This window comes from Planococcus citri, chromosome 1 (assembly GCF_950023065.1).
Source record: "Planococcus citri chromosome 1, ihPlaCitr1.1, whole genome shotgun sequence".
In the NCBI taxonomy this organism is placed as follows: domain Eukaryota; kingdom Metazoa; phylum Arthropoda; class Insecta; order Hemiptera; family Pseudococcidae; genus Planococcus; species Planococcus citri.
The window spans coordinates 9526753-9546899 of NC_088677.1; the positions used below are offsets into that span (position 1 = coordinate 9526753).

General features: G+C 34.4%; 1 protein-coding gene across 15 annotated transcripts in view; it reads right to left on the reverse strand.

The window, feature by feature from the left end:
* Positions 1-20147, reverse strand: part of shot (dystonin-like protein short stop) — a 301090-nt gene that overhangs the window by 152481 nt on the left and 128462 nt on the right. For 5 of the 15 annotated variants that reach the window (XM_065366380.1, XM_065366373.1, XM_065366472.1 and 2 more), the window contains 3 exons: positions 4241-4258; positions 3694-3738; positions 79-168 (listed from right to left, as the gene is read on the reverse strand). In XM_065366380.1, the coding sequence (XP_065222452.1) occupies positions 79-168; positions 3694-3738; positions 4241-4258 (153 nt within the window). The remainder of the gene's footprint in view (positions 1-78; positions 169-3693; positions 3739-4240; positions 4259-20147) is intronic. The other 10 variants (XM_065366458.1, XM_065366497.1, XM_065366427.1 and 7 more) reach the window with 3 other exon arrangements.

The window sequence follows — 20147 nt, forward strand, 5'->3', positions numbered from 1 at the left end:
CAAAACTTCGTTCCTTTAATTAGGACACTATCTATTTAATATATTAAATCTATTTGTTAATCTCGTATTTCCACTTACCAGTTGTTCGCCTGAAAGCACTTCCAGTAAAGAGATCAAATTCAACCCATCTTGGAGATCTATGAACAAATCGTTTACGTGTAGATTGGCCTGTAAACAAAAAAAAATCAAAATTTCACATTAGTTTCTTCAGTATTGAATAAAAATTACACAAGCGAGAAATTTCTTCGGTCACGCTCGCTGTTCTGAGCGCTTACAAATAATGCATAAATGAAATACACCAAGTAATGTACGTATATTAGATGATGAGCAAGATATGACGTGGAATAGCGAATTCCTTTCCTATAGTCTAAAGGTTTCCCTTTTTCGAATACGTGTAAACTACGTAAGTACGTATGAAGAAGCTTGAGTATAGTGAAAACAGTGAAAATCATGTAAAAAATAGTGATGAATATGGTCTATAATCACGTCTCGAGATGATTTTTTAATGTATTATTGCAGCAGTAGATACGAGTAAGTGGTGAAAAATAGAAAAAAAAATGGAAGCGCTCACTGCCTAAAGTACGTATAGAAAAATGTTATTCGAATAGCAAAATGCATTATGCAAATTTCAGAAATAAATTTCTCTGTAAAGGAGCAAGAATCTTCAATTTGGGTCACTAATTCCCTTCAAAATATCAAAATAAAGTCTCAATCCATTCCATGTACCCTCAAAGAAAGCTTAATCATAATATTGTTAGGTAAGTACATGAATTTCACCAAAAACACAATTATGAGTAGAAACTTTCATCAATGTAAATTATGTACTGCAGAAAATGAAATGACAAAATACTCGTAATGAAAAAATATTGACACAATTTCTTCTGCCAAATTACCGCAATTCTTGTCCATTGACCAAAAAAAAAAAAAAATACACGTAAATTACGGTAATAATTATGAAATTACGGTAAATACGGTAATTCATTACCAAAAAATACCATGGAAATTTTTTGAAAAAAATTCGACGTAATAATAATGACAAAAAATTACCATAACTTTGCCAATTTACTAATAAAATAACGGTAAATTACCGTAATTTCGAGAAAATAACGGTAAATTACCGTAATTTTGAGAAAATAACGGTAAATTACCGTAATTACGAGAAAATAGCGGAAAATTACCGTAATTACGAGAAAATAACGGAAAATTACCGTAATTACGAAAAAACGGTAAATTACCGTAATTACGAGAAAATCACGGTAATACTAGTGACATTACGGTAAATACGGTAATTTATCACAACAAAAACACCCGAAAAAGAAAACATTGGAATGATTAATACCAACCAATAAATTATCGTAATTTTGCCTATTAACCGATAAAATACCGGAAAATTACTGTAATTACGAGAAAATCCCGGTAAATACAGTGATTCATCAAAACAAAAACACCAAAAAACAACGGAGAAAAAATGTTGAAATAGTCAATAACAATAAATGACCATAATTTTGCCAAATAACCAATAAAAAACCAGTAAATTCAGTAATTACGAGAAAACTACGGTAATAATAAGAAATTACGATAAATACGGTAATTTACCGCAATAAAAACATCAAAAAAAGAATACTTTAAAATGGTCAATAACAATGAATTACCATAATTTTGCCTATTTACCAGTAAATTACCGCAATTACGAAAAAATTACGGTAAATACGGTAATTTTCCGCAACAGAAACATCAAAAAAAAAACATTGAAACAGTCAACAGCAATAAATTACCATAATTTTGCCTATTTACCAATAAAATACCAGTAAATTACCGTAATTACGAGAAAATTACGGTAATGACAATGAAATTACGGTAAATACTGTAATTTACCGCAACAAAAACATCAAACAAAAGAAAATGTTGAAATAGTCAATAACAATAAATTACCATAATTTTGCCTATTTGCCAGTAAATAACCGTAATTAAAAGAAAATTACGGTAAATACGGAAATTTACCGCAACAAAAAACATCAAAAAAAGAAACTGTTGAAACAGTCAATAATAATAAATTACTATAATTTTGCCCATTTTTTACTGAGAAAATGAAAATATTAGTAAATGACCGTAATTACAAGAAAATTACTGTAATAACGATGAAATTACGGTAAATACGGTAATTTATTACAACAAAAAAAATTCAAAAATAAAAACGTTAAAATCATTTATAACGGTAAATTACCCTAATTTTGTCCATACACCAACAAAATACCAATAAATTACGGTAATGACAATGAAATTACGGTAAATACGGTAATTTACCACAACAAAAACATCAAAAAAAGAAATTGTTGAAATAGTTGATAATAATAAATTACCATGATTTTGCTCCTTTTTTTTACCGATAAAATACCAGTAAATTACCGTGATTACAAGAAAATTACAGTAAATACCGTAATTTATAACTACAAAAATACCAAACAATAAAAACGTTTGAATTCATTAAAACGGTAAATTTCCATAATTTTCACCCAAAACTAGCTAACAATAGAAATTTGGTAAATTACCGTAAATAGGATGAAATTACGGTAAAAATGGTAATTTAACACACAAATATCGGTAAATTCCAGTGATACTGGTCATTTTTGCCAAAAAATTGAAAATCTGTACAAAATTTAAAATCATCTAATTTTTCTAGAACGCTTCAGCTATTTTTAAATGAGGGAAGTGGTAAAATTGTGGAATAAGCTCCCACAACATGGAGTAATAGTTATTAAAATTTACCAGAAATACGGGTAAATTACCGTAAGAAAAATCCAAAACATCTCGGTAATATTGTAATATTAGCGCACAACTGTACTAATTATTCGTGATTATTTGAAATTTTCTATAAGATCACATAAAATCTTGGAGAATGAAGAATTACAAAAAAGGTTAGTCCTAATAACGCCACTTTCATTTCTTGATTTTTGAGTCAATTTTTGAGCTACGCTAGATATTCAAATTCATGAAAATTTTCACAAGTTTCACGAAAGCACTTCAAAGCGTAGATTTAGGAATGGTATAGTTTACCCCCCCCCCTCTCGATTGAATACCCCCCTCCCCTTCCCACACGATAACTGAAGTTGAAGGGAAACTTGAAGATTTATCGAGAAGAGATTTAAATATAGAAGTACATAAATATGTATTATATTTCCTAAAATCATATCAATCTTGATCTCAATTTCGCTACAACCAGCATATTTTTTCATCATCTCATTTTTTCTAAACTCAATTCATAAATAATCAAAACTCTAAACTGAGCTCAAAATCAAACTACCAGTAAATCTCAGTCCCATCTTCAAAATCATCTACACACCACACGTTACGTATAAAAATAGAAGAACAACACACTGCAAAAACGCACAAGCACAGCTTTCAAAAGCCTGCAGCTTTTAATAAGTACAGCGAGTCTAAACACTGTCAACAAAAGTGTCAAAAGCCAATATAATCTCATCTACACCTTGCTAAAATAAGCTCGTATAAATATAAGCCACAAAGAAAACCACACTCGACCAAAATTCAAGTCGCATCGCAGCATTCGCAGCAATAAAGAACAAAAGCAACACAAAATTAAAACGCTTTCAAAAGGCCGAAAATCAAAAGTACATAAAACAGAGAATAGAAAAAAAATCAGCGTTCATCAATAGGCTACGTATAAATCACACTTACGGTACAGCAGCCCGGATCGGAACACACGTGTAGACACGTGTATGCCTGAAAAAAATAATTACAACGTACGGTATAACACAGATCTGTCTGCCATTGGTATCTTTTTCTCTATTAGTTATATATTTTTAATACAGAATTACTCGTGAAGAGAAACATGAGAGGAGACTCATTTATCGGTATTTCCAAAAAAATACGAAAAAAAGAGGTCGATCTTCATTAATTGAGATCAATTGGTAATAATTTCCTAAACTGATCGTCAATGTCTTTTTGAACAAAAAATTGAGAAAAAATACCGCCATTATTCTTTAATCTTCGATCTTAAAAAAAATTCAGAATTCAGTATTACACTTTATTTTTTTTCTCAACCATACCAGCATCAAGTAAAGAATTCGTACCAAAAAAAAAGAAAATAAATAAATAAAGATGAAAAGCATTTCATAATGAACGAAAAGAAAAAAAAATGAAAAAAAGCCAACAACAACGATATAATAATATAATAATGTATATGTTGTACTTTGTACATAATTTATGCTAATGCTTTACTGACCTGAGCATATTTCCAATGCTTTAGAGAGTTAGCGTGTAACAATCGAACAAAACAATATTATAACAATAATAAATGGGCCATATTTATATTCTTACAATACCTTGTAATACATACGATACCAATAATATTATAAAATTATGGCTAGTCTCATATTTTTTTTCTTCAAAAAACGAGCAGACTTTTTTTTTGTAAATAAAAAATGAATACAGTCTTCGATTAACACGTTTTATAGAGCCGCATGTAATTTATTATTAGGATACACCTATACAGGATGGTACAATATACATATGTATTTTCGACTGTATACCAAAGCTGAAGCCGCGATGAAGCGCATTCCGAACATTTTATTTTTCAGACGTGTATATGTAGATGTACTTCAGGCAAATATGTAGTGCTCACAAATGTATGTACAACACAAGGTGAAAGAACCTCAACCTTAAATTAAACCACGGAGCAATTAATTTCTCTCATCGAGTATAAATGTATTATTCGTTTTATTCGTATCTCTATCTATCTGCCTCGCATTCTCATTCTTCGTGCTTCATTTAACAAATCATATCGCCTCAAGATTACAGTTAGACCTAAATAGGAATATGTTTCTGTTGTACAGTACTTCATTTGTACATACGAGACTGTGGTCCAGCTCTTAGGTCAGTTGCAGAAATTTCAAGATGGGAAATAATTCTAAGCCAAATCGAATGGAAATTGGATTGGACGATGGATCATAGATCTTCAAAAATATTTTGCACGCAAGTACCCCTCGGCCCTCTCTGCAATTTCTCCGCAGGTGATACGAGTATTTGGAATTTTTCAAAATGGCGTTCGGTTCAGAATAATTTCAAGTGCATAAGTTATCATTTTAGTAAAGATAACAATTTCGGGTAAAATCACTTTCAAAAATTTTTTTAAAAAGTTTTACGTCATTTTCAATATTTTGTTTCAATTTTTCCATCCTCTTCCCCTTCCTCTTCCTCTTCCCCTCCCTCTTCCAAATACAGTCAAAAAATTAATCAACTTCGCTGCATAAAAGAAAATATACAAATACAGGAACTTGTTGAACGAAAATCATTTCTTTATTACTACTTTTCAAAAACAAAAAATCACCACCATTCAAAATATTTTAGCCTCCCCCCCTCCCCTCGCGATAAATTTTTTCATTTTTTTCTGATTTGGACTTAATTTTTTACATTGGAGTACGAGTATACATTTTCAATTATTTAAAATCAAATTCAACGATTGTAAAATTTATAATTATTCTTTATGTTTGATCGGATTTTCTAATCTTTTTCATTTTTCACTACTTTTCAAGCAAAATTGCTGAAAATCACTACTTTTTCACCACTTATCAACTACTTATAGACACCCTGAAAAAGTAATCATAAAGTAAGCAAAAAATTTACAAAACGCGTGTAAAACATTTTTACGCAAAAAAAAAATCATCAAAAAAAATTTAAATTAAATTTGATGTAAAAAAAATTACGAAACAAAACGTTCCAATTAAAATCTGATGATGAAATTCAATCGGAATTTTGGCAATTTTAGCAAAAACCAGAACTTTTTGACAAACATTAGAGGGATACAAATGAAGTAGGGCAAAATCAAGATTTTTCACTTTAAGCAAGAATTCCATCTAATGTTTCAATTTTTGGGAGGGAGGAGAGGGGTAAAAATGTATTTAAATCAAAAATTTATCAAGTCAAAACTTTTCTATTTTCAAAAATAAAAAAAAAATTACTGGGTAGGGGAGATGAAAAAAAATCTGAGAGCAGGATAAAATACATCGAGAATTTCAAATTCATGAAAAAACCAAGCTTTTTGACAGACTTTTCTCCCAGATGTTTCAGCTTGTGAAGGGGTCGAGAGGAAAATGGGCTTGAAGGGGGGCGAGGGGGCGAGAGGGGCTCATTTTTATCTTTAAAAAAGAACTAAAAAAAATCAGGGTGAAGAAGAAAATAAAAACGAAAAATTCATGACTTTTGGGCAATTTTTGGTAAAAAAAGGAGCACATTCCGATGTTTGATTTTTTTGGAATTTCAGCAAGAAGCAAGACTTTAATGGCAAAGTTTGATTAAAATAATTGAAACGGACATTAAGAAATTTCGATGAGGTTAAAATTTATTCCAGTCAACATTTTCTCATTTTCCAAAATAAAAATGAAAAAGAAAATGTGAAAGAAAAAGAGGATAAATATATATAGATTTAAACTTAGTCATTGTGGTGCCCGTTTTAAGTATACGTAGTCATTGTGGTGCCCGGTTTTGGGCTTGTGGCGCCCAAATCGGGCACCACAAGGTCTTTTTATATAAAATGATGTAGAATTTGATGAAATGCACTCTAAGGTGAAAAAAAAATTTTGAGGCGGGCACCACACATACCAAGTTTATATAACGGGCACCACTATGACTAAAAACCACAAAAAAATAAACTGCTCCAAAACACCTTTATCATACATATATATATGATCCTCTATGTACGCGGGCACCACAATTACCATAAAAGACCCGGGCACCACAAGGTACTAGGTACGTGTATTTATATATTTTTTTTGGGTGTTTATAATTACAAGATTATTACACCCGTAAGGGGGGGGGGGGGTAGATTTGGTTTGTGAGGTTGATGTTTTTTATTAGGGAGATGAATTTTTGTATTTCTGAGGGTTCGTCAGGGATAGTAGGTAGGTTTTCTTTTATCTGTAGTGTAAGTCTGTTTTGTTTTAGTTGGGGACAGTTGAAAAGTATGTGTTGGATGGATGTGGGTTCGTTTCTGCAAAATTGGCATGAGGGTTTTGGTTCTTTTTGGTATAGGTGGTTATGAGTAATTTTTGTGTGGCCTATTCTTAGTCTGGTAATTAGGATTTCTTCTTTTCTGTTCAGGTGGTCTAGATTTTTCCATGGGAGAGTAGTTTTTTCATGTTGGAAGAGTTTGTTTGAAGTTTGTTGTGACCAAAAGTTCTGCCAGTTAGTAAATGTGTTGTGAGTGATTAGAGATTTAATGTCATCAGGAGTGAGAGTGGTAAGAGGGTAGGAGGTAGCGGCTGTTTTTGCTAGTCTATCAACAGTTTCGTTTCCAGTGATACCTATGTGGCTGGGAACATACATGAAGCTAATTGAGTAATCATAATATTGGAGGTTAAAAAGGGACTTATGTATGTCTTGGACTATGGGATGGTCAGAAAAAATGTTTTGAATGGATAGCAGTGAACTTAGTGAGTCGCTTTGGATTAAGAATTTTTTATTTTCTGATTGAATGGAAATTATATCTATTAGGCAATGTTTTATGGCAGTGAGTTCAGCAGTAAAAATTGAGGCACAGTTGTGAATTTTGAAACTGAGAACTTTGTCATTAATTGAGTAAGCATAACCAGTATGAATATTAGAAATTTTTGAACCATCTGTGAAGCATAAGTTATATTCAGTATAGTTTGATAACAGTTCTAAGTAATGACTCTTGATTAATAATGGGGAGTGATCATGTTTTGGGTAGTTTCTTAAGTAAAATTCCATCTGTATAGGTTTGAGAGACCAAGGGGGATAAGATATTGGTTCATGTATTAGGTTTTTTAGGTCAATTTGTAGGTTGTTCATATTTTTGATAAATTCTGGGATTGGACCTGAAGTATGGAGGAAATGCTGAGAGCTGTAGACATTGAGTGACCTTTGAAGAGGGTGAGATGGATTATTTGCAACAGTTGTTAAGAATTTGTTTGTCATGAGAATTTTCCTATAAACTTCAATTTTTGATTTAAAAAATGAAAAAAAAAACACAAACTTTTTGCAATTCTGGTAGATAAGCAAGACTAGGAGAGTTCAAATTTTGGTATACACTTCAAACTTCTTTTTCTCGCTTCCAACACACCCTGGGGTCCATTAAAATTTTTTAGTCCATAAATTTTTGCATTTTGATGCACGTGAGGTCAAAATTATCCTCTGAAGTTCGTTTGCTGTTATCTATTTTTTGGTTTACTTTCAAACTTTTCAGGGCATTCAAGACCCCCCACGTTCTGCCCCTTCCCTTCATTTCGTCTCGAGATCTTGATATTTTTTAATGATTGGTTCAATTACTTTCAATTTTATAGTCATAAGAATTCTTTAAGTGAAATGATTCAGTGATATTTGAATTTTCAAACAAAAAGCCTCCCTTATCTCCCTTCTCCCTTTCTCCAATCATCAGAAAAATTTTCATGTCGACTGATCAAATTCGCCGTTGATGACAGATGAGACGTCTGAAAACATTTGACACCCCCCCCCCCTTCTCTTCCTTTCAATATTTTGTGTGTAGCTGATGTTTTTTCAAGATCTGGAAAATTGGGAAAAAATCAGGAAAAATGATCTACGTGAAAAATTGGGTCCCTCTGCTGCAAATTTTCAAAAAAAAAAAAAAAAGGTATGTTGACATTTTGGAAACTGAATGTATTTTACGTTCAAGTCAATGTTGACGATTCTTCTGTCCAATTTGAGGGGAAAAATTTCTAGTCAGGAGGATCGACTCGATGTTCAAAATTGCTACGATGAATTTTAATGCCAAATGGGAGGCTTTTTAAATTAAAAAAATCTAAAATTTGAATTTATAAATTAGATGGCGAATACGATGTTACGAGTATTTTGATTTGAACTCTGCCCTGTTCGGCCAGTAGGAATAAAATACGTTTATGAATCAAAAGACACCGCTACCGGAGGCCAGATCTATTCGGCAACTATAGAAATATCGAATCTAAATCTTAATGAATTGCACTATTGGTAATACGAGTACTACATCGGGTGTGCATCTTACCCCGCTCGTAAGTATAGATTTCTGATCTCAATTAGCTTCGGCGATTTACTTACACACCGGCAATTAATAATTACTTTTAACGATGGCGATTGGCGACCGCTAGTTATAAAAACCTGGCGCCCAGACACTCGTATTGTTTTCACGTAAATGCACGACTCAGCAGGATACTAAATTACGCGTAAATATTCGCAATTTTATCGAAATCATTACTCGCTCATATAGAATTTTTACGATGGAATTCCTCGTCGTCGTATTGATACATACGTGCATTGCTCTTGCTTTGAATATGAAACATATCCAGCCACTATCCAGACACAGATGGAAAGAAAAGAGAAACAGGAAAGGGGGAAATATGCACACGATTATGCAGCTGGAATTGGGGTCGACGCATATTAGATAGGTTATTGTGGTAATGAGATTCGCTGTAGCCGCCGTTCAACGGGTGAGAAAAAATTATACAGTGTTTAGGATCTTTCCCTGTAATCATTTTTCACCTAAAATGAACGGTTATCCGGTTCCCTATGTGGTTTAAAATTCGTCAAGATCCTCGATGGAATTTTGCAAGATACACGTACCAATGTCCAATGAGGTTGATTTACTAATTTTCTGTGCTATGCCTTCAGTGGTATATTACGTCATTTTTGTGAGTACTGTGTTGAACAATTTTTCTAAAAAAAGAAAAATGGTAACGAGTGAAAGCATCCAGCACGTTCGTATAATTATGAAAATATTACCATTTATTGACTTATTGTTCGTAGCAATGTTCGTCTGCCTGTTCGAAGTTTACATATTTATTCTTCTGACATCATCGTTGCATATTTGACGAGGAATTCTTTGAAGAGCCAACATTGTGTCGTCAGTACTAATAGTTCACCAAGCTATGGTTTTATTTTGATTTTTTAACCATTTTTTTCCTCTTGTCGAATTATGACTTCATACCACCGGAGTAATTGTTCTTACGCATCGAGGTACGGATATAGCACAAATGCACAATGTTCCTGTAAATCTAAGGAAGGGAGAGGGAAAGAGGACGTCGAGCAGCTGAACACTTATTTTGATCTACGGCCGCATAGATGACTATGTATTGTGGACATGATTTTAGAATTACGTGTTCTCTCAGTACGTGATTATTGGATTGCACTTTTAACATAGTTTGTCTGATTTCTTCTAAAAGCATCGATCATTTAAATTCCATACGACGACGACGACGACGCTATAGTCTGCGAGACTACCACATGAGTCAAGTTGTAAACCTCGATGGCTTGCTGGGTAGGTAATGGCTCACGTGATTGATCTTTATCCAAATAACCGTCCAATTACCTCGTAATCGTTTTATTACCGCTCTTGCACTGTATGTATATTGCAGTGTAGGTACATGACTATTGACTACGTAGGTACGTGAAAAAATAAGAAGCAGGTACTCGTAGGTATCTGGGTGGCTATGAATGTCAATTGGTCGGTATTCGGTAACGAGGTGAATAATTAGAAGCAGATCGTTCGAATAAGTATACGTAATTATGTAGTCGATAGATCATTTAACTTGTCGAAATGAAGGGTTGTTATTGACGAATCGCATGATTTTTCATATGAAGATATTTGCATCGTAATAAAATAGAATCGTAAAATTTTTCGGTAGGTATGTGTTGCGTAAGAGGATATTTGCTATATTTTATGGGCTAATACAAAGTGTACTGCTTATAGATGGGAATTAACTCATCAACCAGGTATTTAGTTGCTGATTTCACGAGTTTTTGAAACTATAAAAAGGAATTTTTTTTCTGTGTTAGGTTTTTCAAAAAATATCCATTGGACATTCAATCCCAAGGATATTCATTTTTGCCCTCATATTTGTATTGTGCGATTTCGTTCTGAAATTTTTTTCATGGGTTTCTCCTGCTGGGAAGTTAAGAGACCCAGTGTCACTTTACTCTTCAAGCCATAGAATGAACCTTTACCTCCACATTTCCAAAAAAAAACCCTGAAAGTTCAAGTAGCCTTTGGTTGTTTAAATTTTCAGAAATGCTTGTTTTTTTTCCTTCAAGTTTTGATTGATCAAATTTGAGGGAGGGGGAGAGGGACACAGCGTGCCAAAAGCACGTGGTGGAATTCTCTCTCCGAGTATGCAATTGTAAGGTCTTTCGTAACAGCATTGTTTGATTTCTTTCAGTATTTTCTAAAAATTAACTTCCAAAAGAGGGAGAGAAAGAGGGGGATGAAAAATTTTCAGAAAATCGAAAACAGTAGTATAGGTACTGAAATGTATGTTTTTGAATGCGCCAGTTTCGATTCTGAAAACCATAATACTCTAAAATTGAAAACAAGTCTTCGAGAGCAAACTAGAAAGGAGGGGGTTGGAGCCAAAATTTTTGAAAAGTGCAGTATTGTGTCAATATCTAGGTTTTCAAAGACGCTATTTTTTTCAGATTTTGTTGTTCATTTTTTTGAGTAAGGTATCTTGGAAAATAAGAAAATGTTGACTTGAATAAATTTTAACCACACCGTCCTCTCGATGGAAATATTTGGAAAAACTTCTTTTCGCAAGTTCCTTCAATCATTATTAGAAAATATGTTATTGAGTTGAAATTGTTTAGCTTTAAAAAGAACCATGCCGCGTTCTAAAAATTCTGAAAAAATTTAATGATTCAATTTTTATTTGAAAAAGTTTTGTTTGAAAAAATTCCCAAGCTAAAATTTTTCTATTTTTAGGGGGGGGGGGGAGGGGAGATGAGGATGAATGAAGAATTTTAAAGTTTGATTAAAATAATTGAAAGCACTTTTAAATAGAATTATTTTTCAAATAAGTATTTCAATGAAGAGGGTGATGTGGTTAATTCAAGTCAACACTTTCTCATTTTTCAAGACAATTAGAAAAAAATGAAAAACAAAATCTGAAAAAAAAGAAGATAAATAATGATGAATTAAACTTTTTTGATTTAGGAAATGAAAAAAAACAAGAATTTTCGCAATCCTGATTCCTGATCTAAAAGCAAGACTGTTTGGTAAGCTTCTGCAAAAAACGAGTCTTCATTAAAAAATAAAAATTATTGTAAAAACAAGGATCTTCGAGAGGAATAATTTCAAAAAATTTTCAATGGAGAGGTAAGGACAAAAATCGAAAAAAATCTGAAGAACAAGGGGAAAAAATTTAAAATTATAAAGCTTGATCAAAAAAGTGAAAAAAATGGGGTTTTTGCAATTTTGGAAAAAACTTAGGATAAGTGTGACGCCCTGTTCAATTTTTAAATAAAAAATTCTTGAATTAGGGGAATCTAGATTCAGAAATTTTTAGCACAAAAGCTCCAGTCCAAATGGGTCTCTACGAGGACAAGTGATTCTCAAACTTCATTTGACTCAAATCTTCAAATTTTGGGATCAAAAATCCAAAGTCAAAATGTATCGATCCAGCGATTCCACCAAGTCTAAATAAGGGTCTTCGGGAGGGGGAACACTTCCACGAATACAAATAGCTGCCCATTCTCTTCAGAATTCACCTCGTGAATTTTAAATATCATCACCTCTTCGACGAGAAAATTTCTTTGCAGAAAACGTCGCTCACTATCTTATTTCCAATCTTTTATATTTCCCTCAAACTGAACACAACTAATGACTCAATCAATATCGAACTTCTAAAATTTCAATTTTTTTCCTTTACGTCGATAAAACTACGACGCACCAAATCACTCGTTGCACCCAAAATCGTTGGTATTTAATCACATTTAATTTTATTCAGTTTCGAGTGTATCGAATATGTATACAGTTGTACTCCTATACAAATATCCAAGTACTTATTGTTATTCTTTGCATATCAAATGACCTAGAGAGCACACAAGCCGACTGCTCGTCTGTCGACCTTCTTGGAAATGGCGAACAGTAACACCGAGATTACAATGCCCAAGAAAACATTATACGGACATGGCTCGTAATCGTAAATTCGTAAGTACGAGTACAACAAGAGATGTACGTACAATTGTACATAGACATACAGGCACAACGTAGTTTCACGATTTATTAATCGTATTAACGTTACGTTAAATTACGCCATCGTCGGTACAGCAGATCTAGACAGAGGTACCTTACGAGTATACCTGCAAATGACATAATGACCGGATGCTTCATCTTATAACCTCTACATCTAGGTGGTTTGTTAGTCTGGGGATGTGGATGTTTCGAAATTGGAATCCTTTATCCTGGGAAGGGCCAAGAGAGAAATTTCGTAGCAGATTCTTAATCTGAGACATTTACTGAGAGACTCCAACCAACAACCCTCTTTTTTGCAAGACCTTCGTTCCCCCAGACCCCAAATTTTCACCCAAGAATTTAGTCAAAATCTACAACTAGGGAGACGTAAACACAATCATTGAGTTCACTTTACTTTGTCGATCAGTGCTCTCAAACACGAACATCTCTACACAGTCTAGACAACTGAACAATCCCATCGGACTAGAAAGCAAATCGCCAACGTTACGTGCCACTAGATCATCTTGAAATGGTAACAAATTCGCAAAAAAAAGTACCATTCGTAAGATTATACAAAGTGTTTGAGCTGCCACTGCCACTGCTGCGGAAACTATGCGACGTCGATGGCGCGAGGAAACAAATCACGCTTTCAAGAACGATAATTGGCATTGCCAATGAAGAGTGGCGGGTGCATCTCGAAAAAGGATGAGCAGCGAGCACGTTATAGTCGAGAATCAAGCGAACAAGAGGTGAAAAAAATAAAAACGAATCGGGTTCAGTTCGAGTTTACACGGATGGCTGAATCAGAAGACAGAAGAGACAACAGAGATAGAGATAGACAAGCAGACGAGACAACCTAGAGTCGTCAACTCGACTGCAAGTGCACGCGTACTTGATTGATAATGATATTAAAATTTTACTCTCTTTACGTAATTTTTTTTTTTTTTTTTTTTGCAGCGCAGCGTAAACTGCGAATACCAGCGAGACCCGAGACGTATTAATTTGGAGACTAGTTGATTAGAAATGCGTTCTTTGTAACGTGCTCTTTGAACAATAGTCGACTGAAGAGATGTTACGGATGAGTTGATCAGTATTTTTTTCCATCTTATTTATTCCCCAGCTTACCTACGATTTTTTATACGATTACATTACCTCCTGTATCACTCTTTCACTCGCTTATAAGGTTGTCGTGGTCGTCTGCGACAATCGACAAACAACACAAATAGAGGAATCGGGAATTATATAATTGTATTATCTAATTCATGCGCAAGATGGTACTACGTTTGTTGTTTACATTATACAAATCGCGAGAAAGACAGACACAAGTGCTGAGCAGAGAGCTACAGAGAGACTCGGAGCATAACGAAAGTATGTACTCCAGGTATATGGCAGAACCTTGGAATTATGAAGGTGATGCGTGTGCGTGGTTTTTTTCTAAATGCGGTAATCTCGCCGGAATGCCGCATCAACCCTCGCAAATTCGAGATACACTCACGTAAGAGCGAGTAATGATCGCGAATACGAGGTAATCGAACGAACGGTTTTTTCCTACATCTTTCCTTACACACCCAATAAAACGTTAAAAATTGGAAATTTCAAAAAATTAATTCAAGTATATCCAAGAATTTTTCACCGTGTGATTGAATTTATTCTCGTGATTAATTAGCAATAGCAAAGCTGGCTTGAATTTTTTTTTATGGGTCGATAAACGACCAAACTTGTGGAGGGAGGAGAGAATTCAAATTCAAACGTTACAAACAAGCACTCCCTAGGGCCAAATACTGTAGGGAAAGGGGGATGGTCTGGACACTTTTTTTTTCATTACCGAAAAGTGCTCTGAAAATTGACGATTTTTTTTTTTCATGCAAGACTTGAAAACTGACGTGAAACAATTACAGACCTCATCTAAAAAATACATATTGAAATTGTACAATTTTGAAAAAATTTCAAGTGCTAAAGTACATTTTTCGATTTTTAGTGAATTTTTAAAAATCAAAAATTTAGGCCAAAAATGGGGGAAAAAATCAAAATTTTACCAAATTTACCTTGAAAACTGAAATTGAGGATATACCGTATTTTCGATCTGCCAAATCGATTTGAAACTGTTTCAAACCGTTTTGAGCAGTTCTGGAGCCTCCAGCAGATTTTTAAAACTCGAAATTCCCACAAAATTTCATCAAATGGAGTTGGAATGCCAAAATTTACTCTGCAAACTAATTTCAATGCGCTACGAAGTCAAGTGCAGGTGGATTTCAAGTCGTTTTGGAGCCTCCAGCGACATTTTGAAAATTATTAAAGCCTCCACTAGATTTTTGAAACTTGAAATTTCCCAAAATTTCATCAAATGGAAATGGAAAGCCGAAATTCATTCTGAAAACTAATTTCAATGCGTTACGCAGGTAGATTTCAAGTCATTTTGGAGCCTCCAGTAGATTTTTCAAATTTGAAATTTCCCCAAAATTTCATCAAACAGAGATGGAAAACTGAAATTTACTCTGCATACTAATTTCAATGCGCTACGAAGTCAAGTGCAGGTGGATTTCGAGTCGTTCTGGAGCCTCCAGCGACATTTTGAAAATTACTGGAGCCTCCAGTAGATTTTTGAAACTTCAAATCGAAATGGAAAGCCGAAATTCATTCTGAAAACTAATTTCAATACGTTACGAAGTCGACTGCAGGTGGATTTCAAGTCGTTTTGGAGCCTCCAGCGACATTTTGAAAATTATTGAAGCCTCCAGTAGATTTTTCAAACACGAAATTCCCGCAAAATTTCATCAAATGGAGTTGGAATGCCAAAATTTACTCTGCAAACTAATTTCAATGCGCTACGAAGTCAAGTGCAGGTGGATTTCAAGTCGTTCTGGAGCCTCCAGCGACATTTTGAAAATTACTGGAGCCTCCAGTAGATTTTTGAAACTTCAAATGGAAATGGAAAGCCGAAATTCATTCTGAAAACTAATTTCAATGCGTTACGCAGGTAGATTTCAAGTCATTTTGGAGCCTCCAGCAACTTTTTGAAAATTATTGGAGCCTCCAGTAGATTTTTCAAATTTGAAATTTCCCAAAATTTCATCAAATGGAAATGGAAAGCCGAAATTCATTCTGAAAACAAATTTCAATACGTTACGCAGGTGGATTTCAAGTCATTTTGGAGCCTCCAGCGACTTTTTGAAAATTATTGGAGCTTACAGTAGATTTTTCAAACTTTCCCCAAAATTTCATCAAACGGAGATAGAAAGCCGAAATTTACTCTGCACTCCAATTTTAACACCTTCTGAAGACGACTTCAGGTGGATTTCAAGTCGTTTTGGAGCCTCCAGCGACTTTTTGAAAGGTTGTAGGGCGTTTTTTTGGAAAATTGAAATTTCCAATAAGTAGCTGGAAGTTTCAAAACTATTTGAAATCACCACTTGGTCGACTTCATAGCGTATTGAAATTATTTTGCAGCATGAAATTCGGCTTTCCATCTCCATTTGATTTCAAAAATCTACTGGAGGCTCCAGTAATTTTCAAAAAGTCACCTACAGTTGACTTCGTAGCGTATTGAAATTAATTTGCAGAGTAAATTTTGGCATTCCAACTCCATTTGATGAAATTTCGCGGGAATTTCGAGTTTCAAAAATCTGCTGGAGGCTCCAGAACGGCTCAAAACGGTTTGGAACAGTTTCCAATCGATTTGGCATGTCTGAAATAGCGTATATCCCAAATTTCAGGTTTCTTGGTCAATTTGGTAATATTTTAATTTTTCCCCTCATTTTTGGCCTAAATCCTTATGCGGGCTCCTCGACTATTTATTTAGTTGACTGGGATAATTTTGAGATACCTACTTAATCATTCTTCTGCAATTCTGAACACCCTGATTTCGGTTTACCATCGAACTCCCGCTTATGTAATTTTTTCCCCAATATTTTTTGAGATCGAATAATTTTATAACCTTTTTTTTTGGGGAGGAGGGATTTTGCGAATCGTGTACAAAGCTCCTCTTGAGAACACGAAACTCAAATCTGAACACTATCAAAAGATTATTTCAAACAATTTTTCAGTATGAAAACGATACGTTTGTCGGATTCATTTTCAAATGCCAAGAATGTGTCTCACGAAATGACCAACGACCGCACGCGCACCTTCATAATATAATATTACATATTATAGGAGTACGTTGTTGTATGTATAAATACTCGTGTGTGTCTACATTATCTGGCCGTCATCACTTATGACAAAAGCAAAACAGATCCTATAAACGTGTTATGAAGAGGTTACCTTAAACGGTAATATGTTACGGTGCAACTGCAGCAGCGATTACAGAAGCTATTTTAGTTAGTCTTTTTTTTTAATATCTCGTTTCTCGCTACCTCTTTCTTTTTTCTTTTTTTAAATTTTATTTCTTTCATTTGTTTTTGTACAACGTGTAATTCGATATTATCTCGGCCGCTTGGATAATTTATAGGTATACCGTGTTCGTATATTTAATATTTGTGTACACTCGTATAGTAACCGCGAACTCGCCGAGAAGAAAAATGCGTGGGTGGTGTAGAAGTGTACACGAGTACGAGTAGTTTGTACTCGAATTGATATACACAGAAAGGTGAACTAATGGTTGGGTTATCTCTGGTATAGGTTAGTGTACACGAAATATGTACAAATGCGAGGGTAATACCGATTACATCGTATAGGTAGGATATACCTTAGTCTTGTAGTATTTTAAATCACGCGCCGAGAACCAATAATACAATCGATGTTTATTGGAATCGATTAAATATAATATGTTTAATATTACCTGTGTGTGGTGATGTGTAGGTACGAGTACAGTACGTGTATGCGTGTTTTGTTTGTACCATGAGGAGTAAGGAGTGAGAGACTGCGGCTACCAAGTTGCCAGTGGTCTGACTCTGAGTGAGGCACGATTTGTCTAGGTCTAGGACTACTTATATGTATGTATTAGTCATTGCAACGGTACGTGGACATTGAAAATCAATGCACTTGGCATATTAGTATGTACGATTTTGATGATCTGTGCATAATCATGGTATGCTGATGATCTCCTTTAATGGTGGTCGTATTCGAGATTTCCCGTTTCCGTGATTTTAGTGATGTAAATGGCGATAGTTGTGAGAAAAAACGTGTGTAATATGTACTGTACAAGTGCATTGACTGCACTTATGCGAACTTGGATCTGAATCATTGCGAAAAGAATTCAATTGTAGGTAATTTGACTCCTTGAATAAAAATATGGTGGCGAAAGAAACCGAATGATTTGTTCCTAGGGTGGAAAATCAGGGTGTCTAACAAAATTTCTCCGAAGAAATGCAGTACTTTTACAGTACCTTTTGCATTACCTTATTTTTTTAATCCAGCTTACACCGACCGCCCCCCTCCAAGAAAAAAATATACGAGTATTTTTGAACCGGTTGGAATTTGTCGATAAAATTTTCACAAGTATTAATTTAACAAGTGTTGCCATCTTTTGTGGTACAAAATGAACATTTTTTTTTAAATTTTCGCCAATTAATTCGTTTTGAGGTTTTTAACAAATTTTAAATCAATGATTCTGAGAGAAAATACGGTACTTTTCAGGCAAAATGCAGTACTTTGCAGTACTTGCAGTACCGAGGATTTCAATGCAGTACTTTTACAGTACTTGCAGTACCTGCAGTACCTGTTAGACACCCTGAAAATACTGTCGCTCGGAAAGTGTTGAAAATTGACACGAAGGCAAGTGAGAATTTTTATTTGCTTTCTAAAATGTCTGCTGTTTTACAGCAAAATGCTCACGATGGGGCTGAAAATGTGAAAATCGTGTATTTTGAGGTCCAGCCTTTCTGAAGAATGGTTGGATCGTGATGATGGGCTGTAAAATTATCCCTCGTCTTTTAGTCCGGCATATGACAATAGGAGTAATTGCACCCCCCCCCCGCCGATCCTCCGGGACAACTTTTTTTCTTAAAGGGGACATCCTAAGGAACATTTTAAAGCAAACTTGCCAAAAAAAAAGTTGGCCTTACTTACAAAATGGCGGCCATTTTGATTGACAGGTCAGCCGAAATCGCAGATTTTACGTTTTAACATAGGACTTGCACGAACTTTTTCAAACTTTACATTACAAAGGTAGATCGAAAGATCATGCAAAAATTTATCAGCTGTCAAAATTTCAAGTGCTAAAGTGCCTTTTTCGATTTTTGGTGAACTTTTGAAAATCGAACTTAGGCCAAAAATGAGGGAAAAAATCAAAATTTTACCAACTGACCAAGAAAGCTGAAATTTAGGATATACCCTATTTTCGACATGCCAAATCGATTGGAAGCGGTTTCGACCCGTTTTGAGCAGTTCTGGAGCCTCCAGCAGATTTTTGAAACTCGAAATTCCCACAAAATTTCATCAAATTGGAGTTGCAAAGCTAAAATTTATTCTAAAAACTAATTTCAATACGCTACGAAGTACTGCAGGTGAATTTCAAGTCGTTTTGGATCCTCTAGCAACTTTTTGAAAATTCCTGAAGCCTCCAGCAGATTTTTGAAACTTTAAATTTCCCCAACATTAATTTATCAAATGGAGTTGGCAAGCTGAAATTTACTTCGCAGACTACATGGTGGTTTCAAATGGTTTTGAAGCTTCCAGCTACTTTTAGGAAATTTCAATTTTACAAAAAAACGTCATGCAACCTTTCAAAAAGTTCCTGGAGGCTCCAAATGCAGAATGAATTTTGACCCTCCATCTTAGTTTGGTGAAATTTTGGGGAAATTTAAAGTTTCAAAAATTTACTGTAGGCTCCAGTAATTTTCAAAAAAGTCACTGGAGGCCCTAAAATGACTTGAACCCACCTGAAGTCGTCTTCAGAGGGTGTTAAAATTGGAGTGTAGAGTAAATTTCAGCTTTCCATCTCCATTTGATGAAATTTTGTGAAAATTTAAAGTTTCAAAAATCTGCTGGAGCCTCCAGTAATTTTCAAAAAAAGTCACTGGAGGCCCTGAAATTACTTGAACCCACCTGAAGTCGTCTTCAGAAGGGTGTTAAAATTGGAGTGTAGAGTAAATTTCAGCTTTCCATCTCCATTTAATGAAATTTTGTGAAAATTTAAAGTTTCAAAAATCTGCTGGAGCCTCCAGTAATTTTCAAAAAAGTCACTGGAGGCCCTGAAATTACTTGAACCCACCTGAAGTCGTCTTCAGAAGGGTGTTAAAAT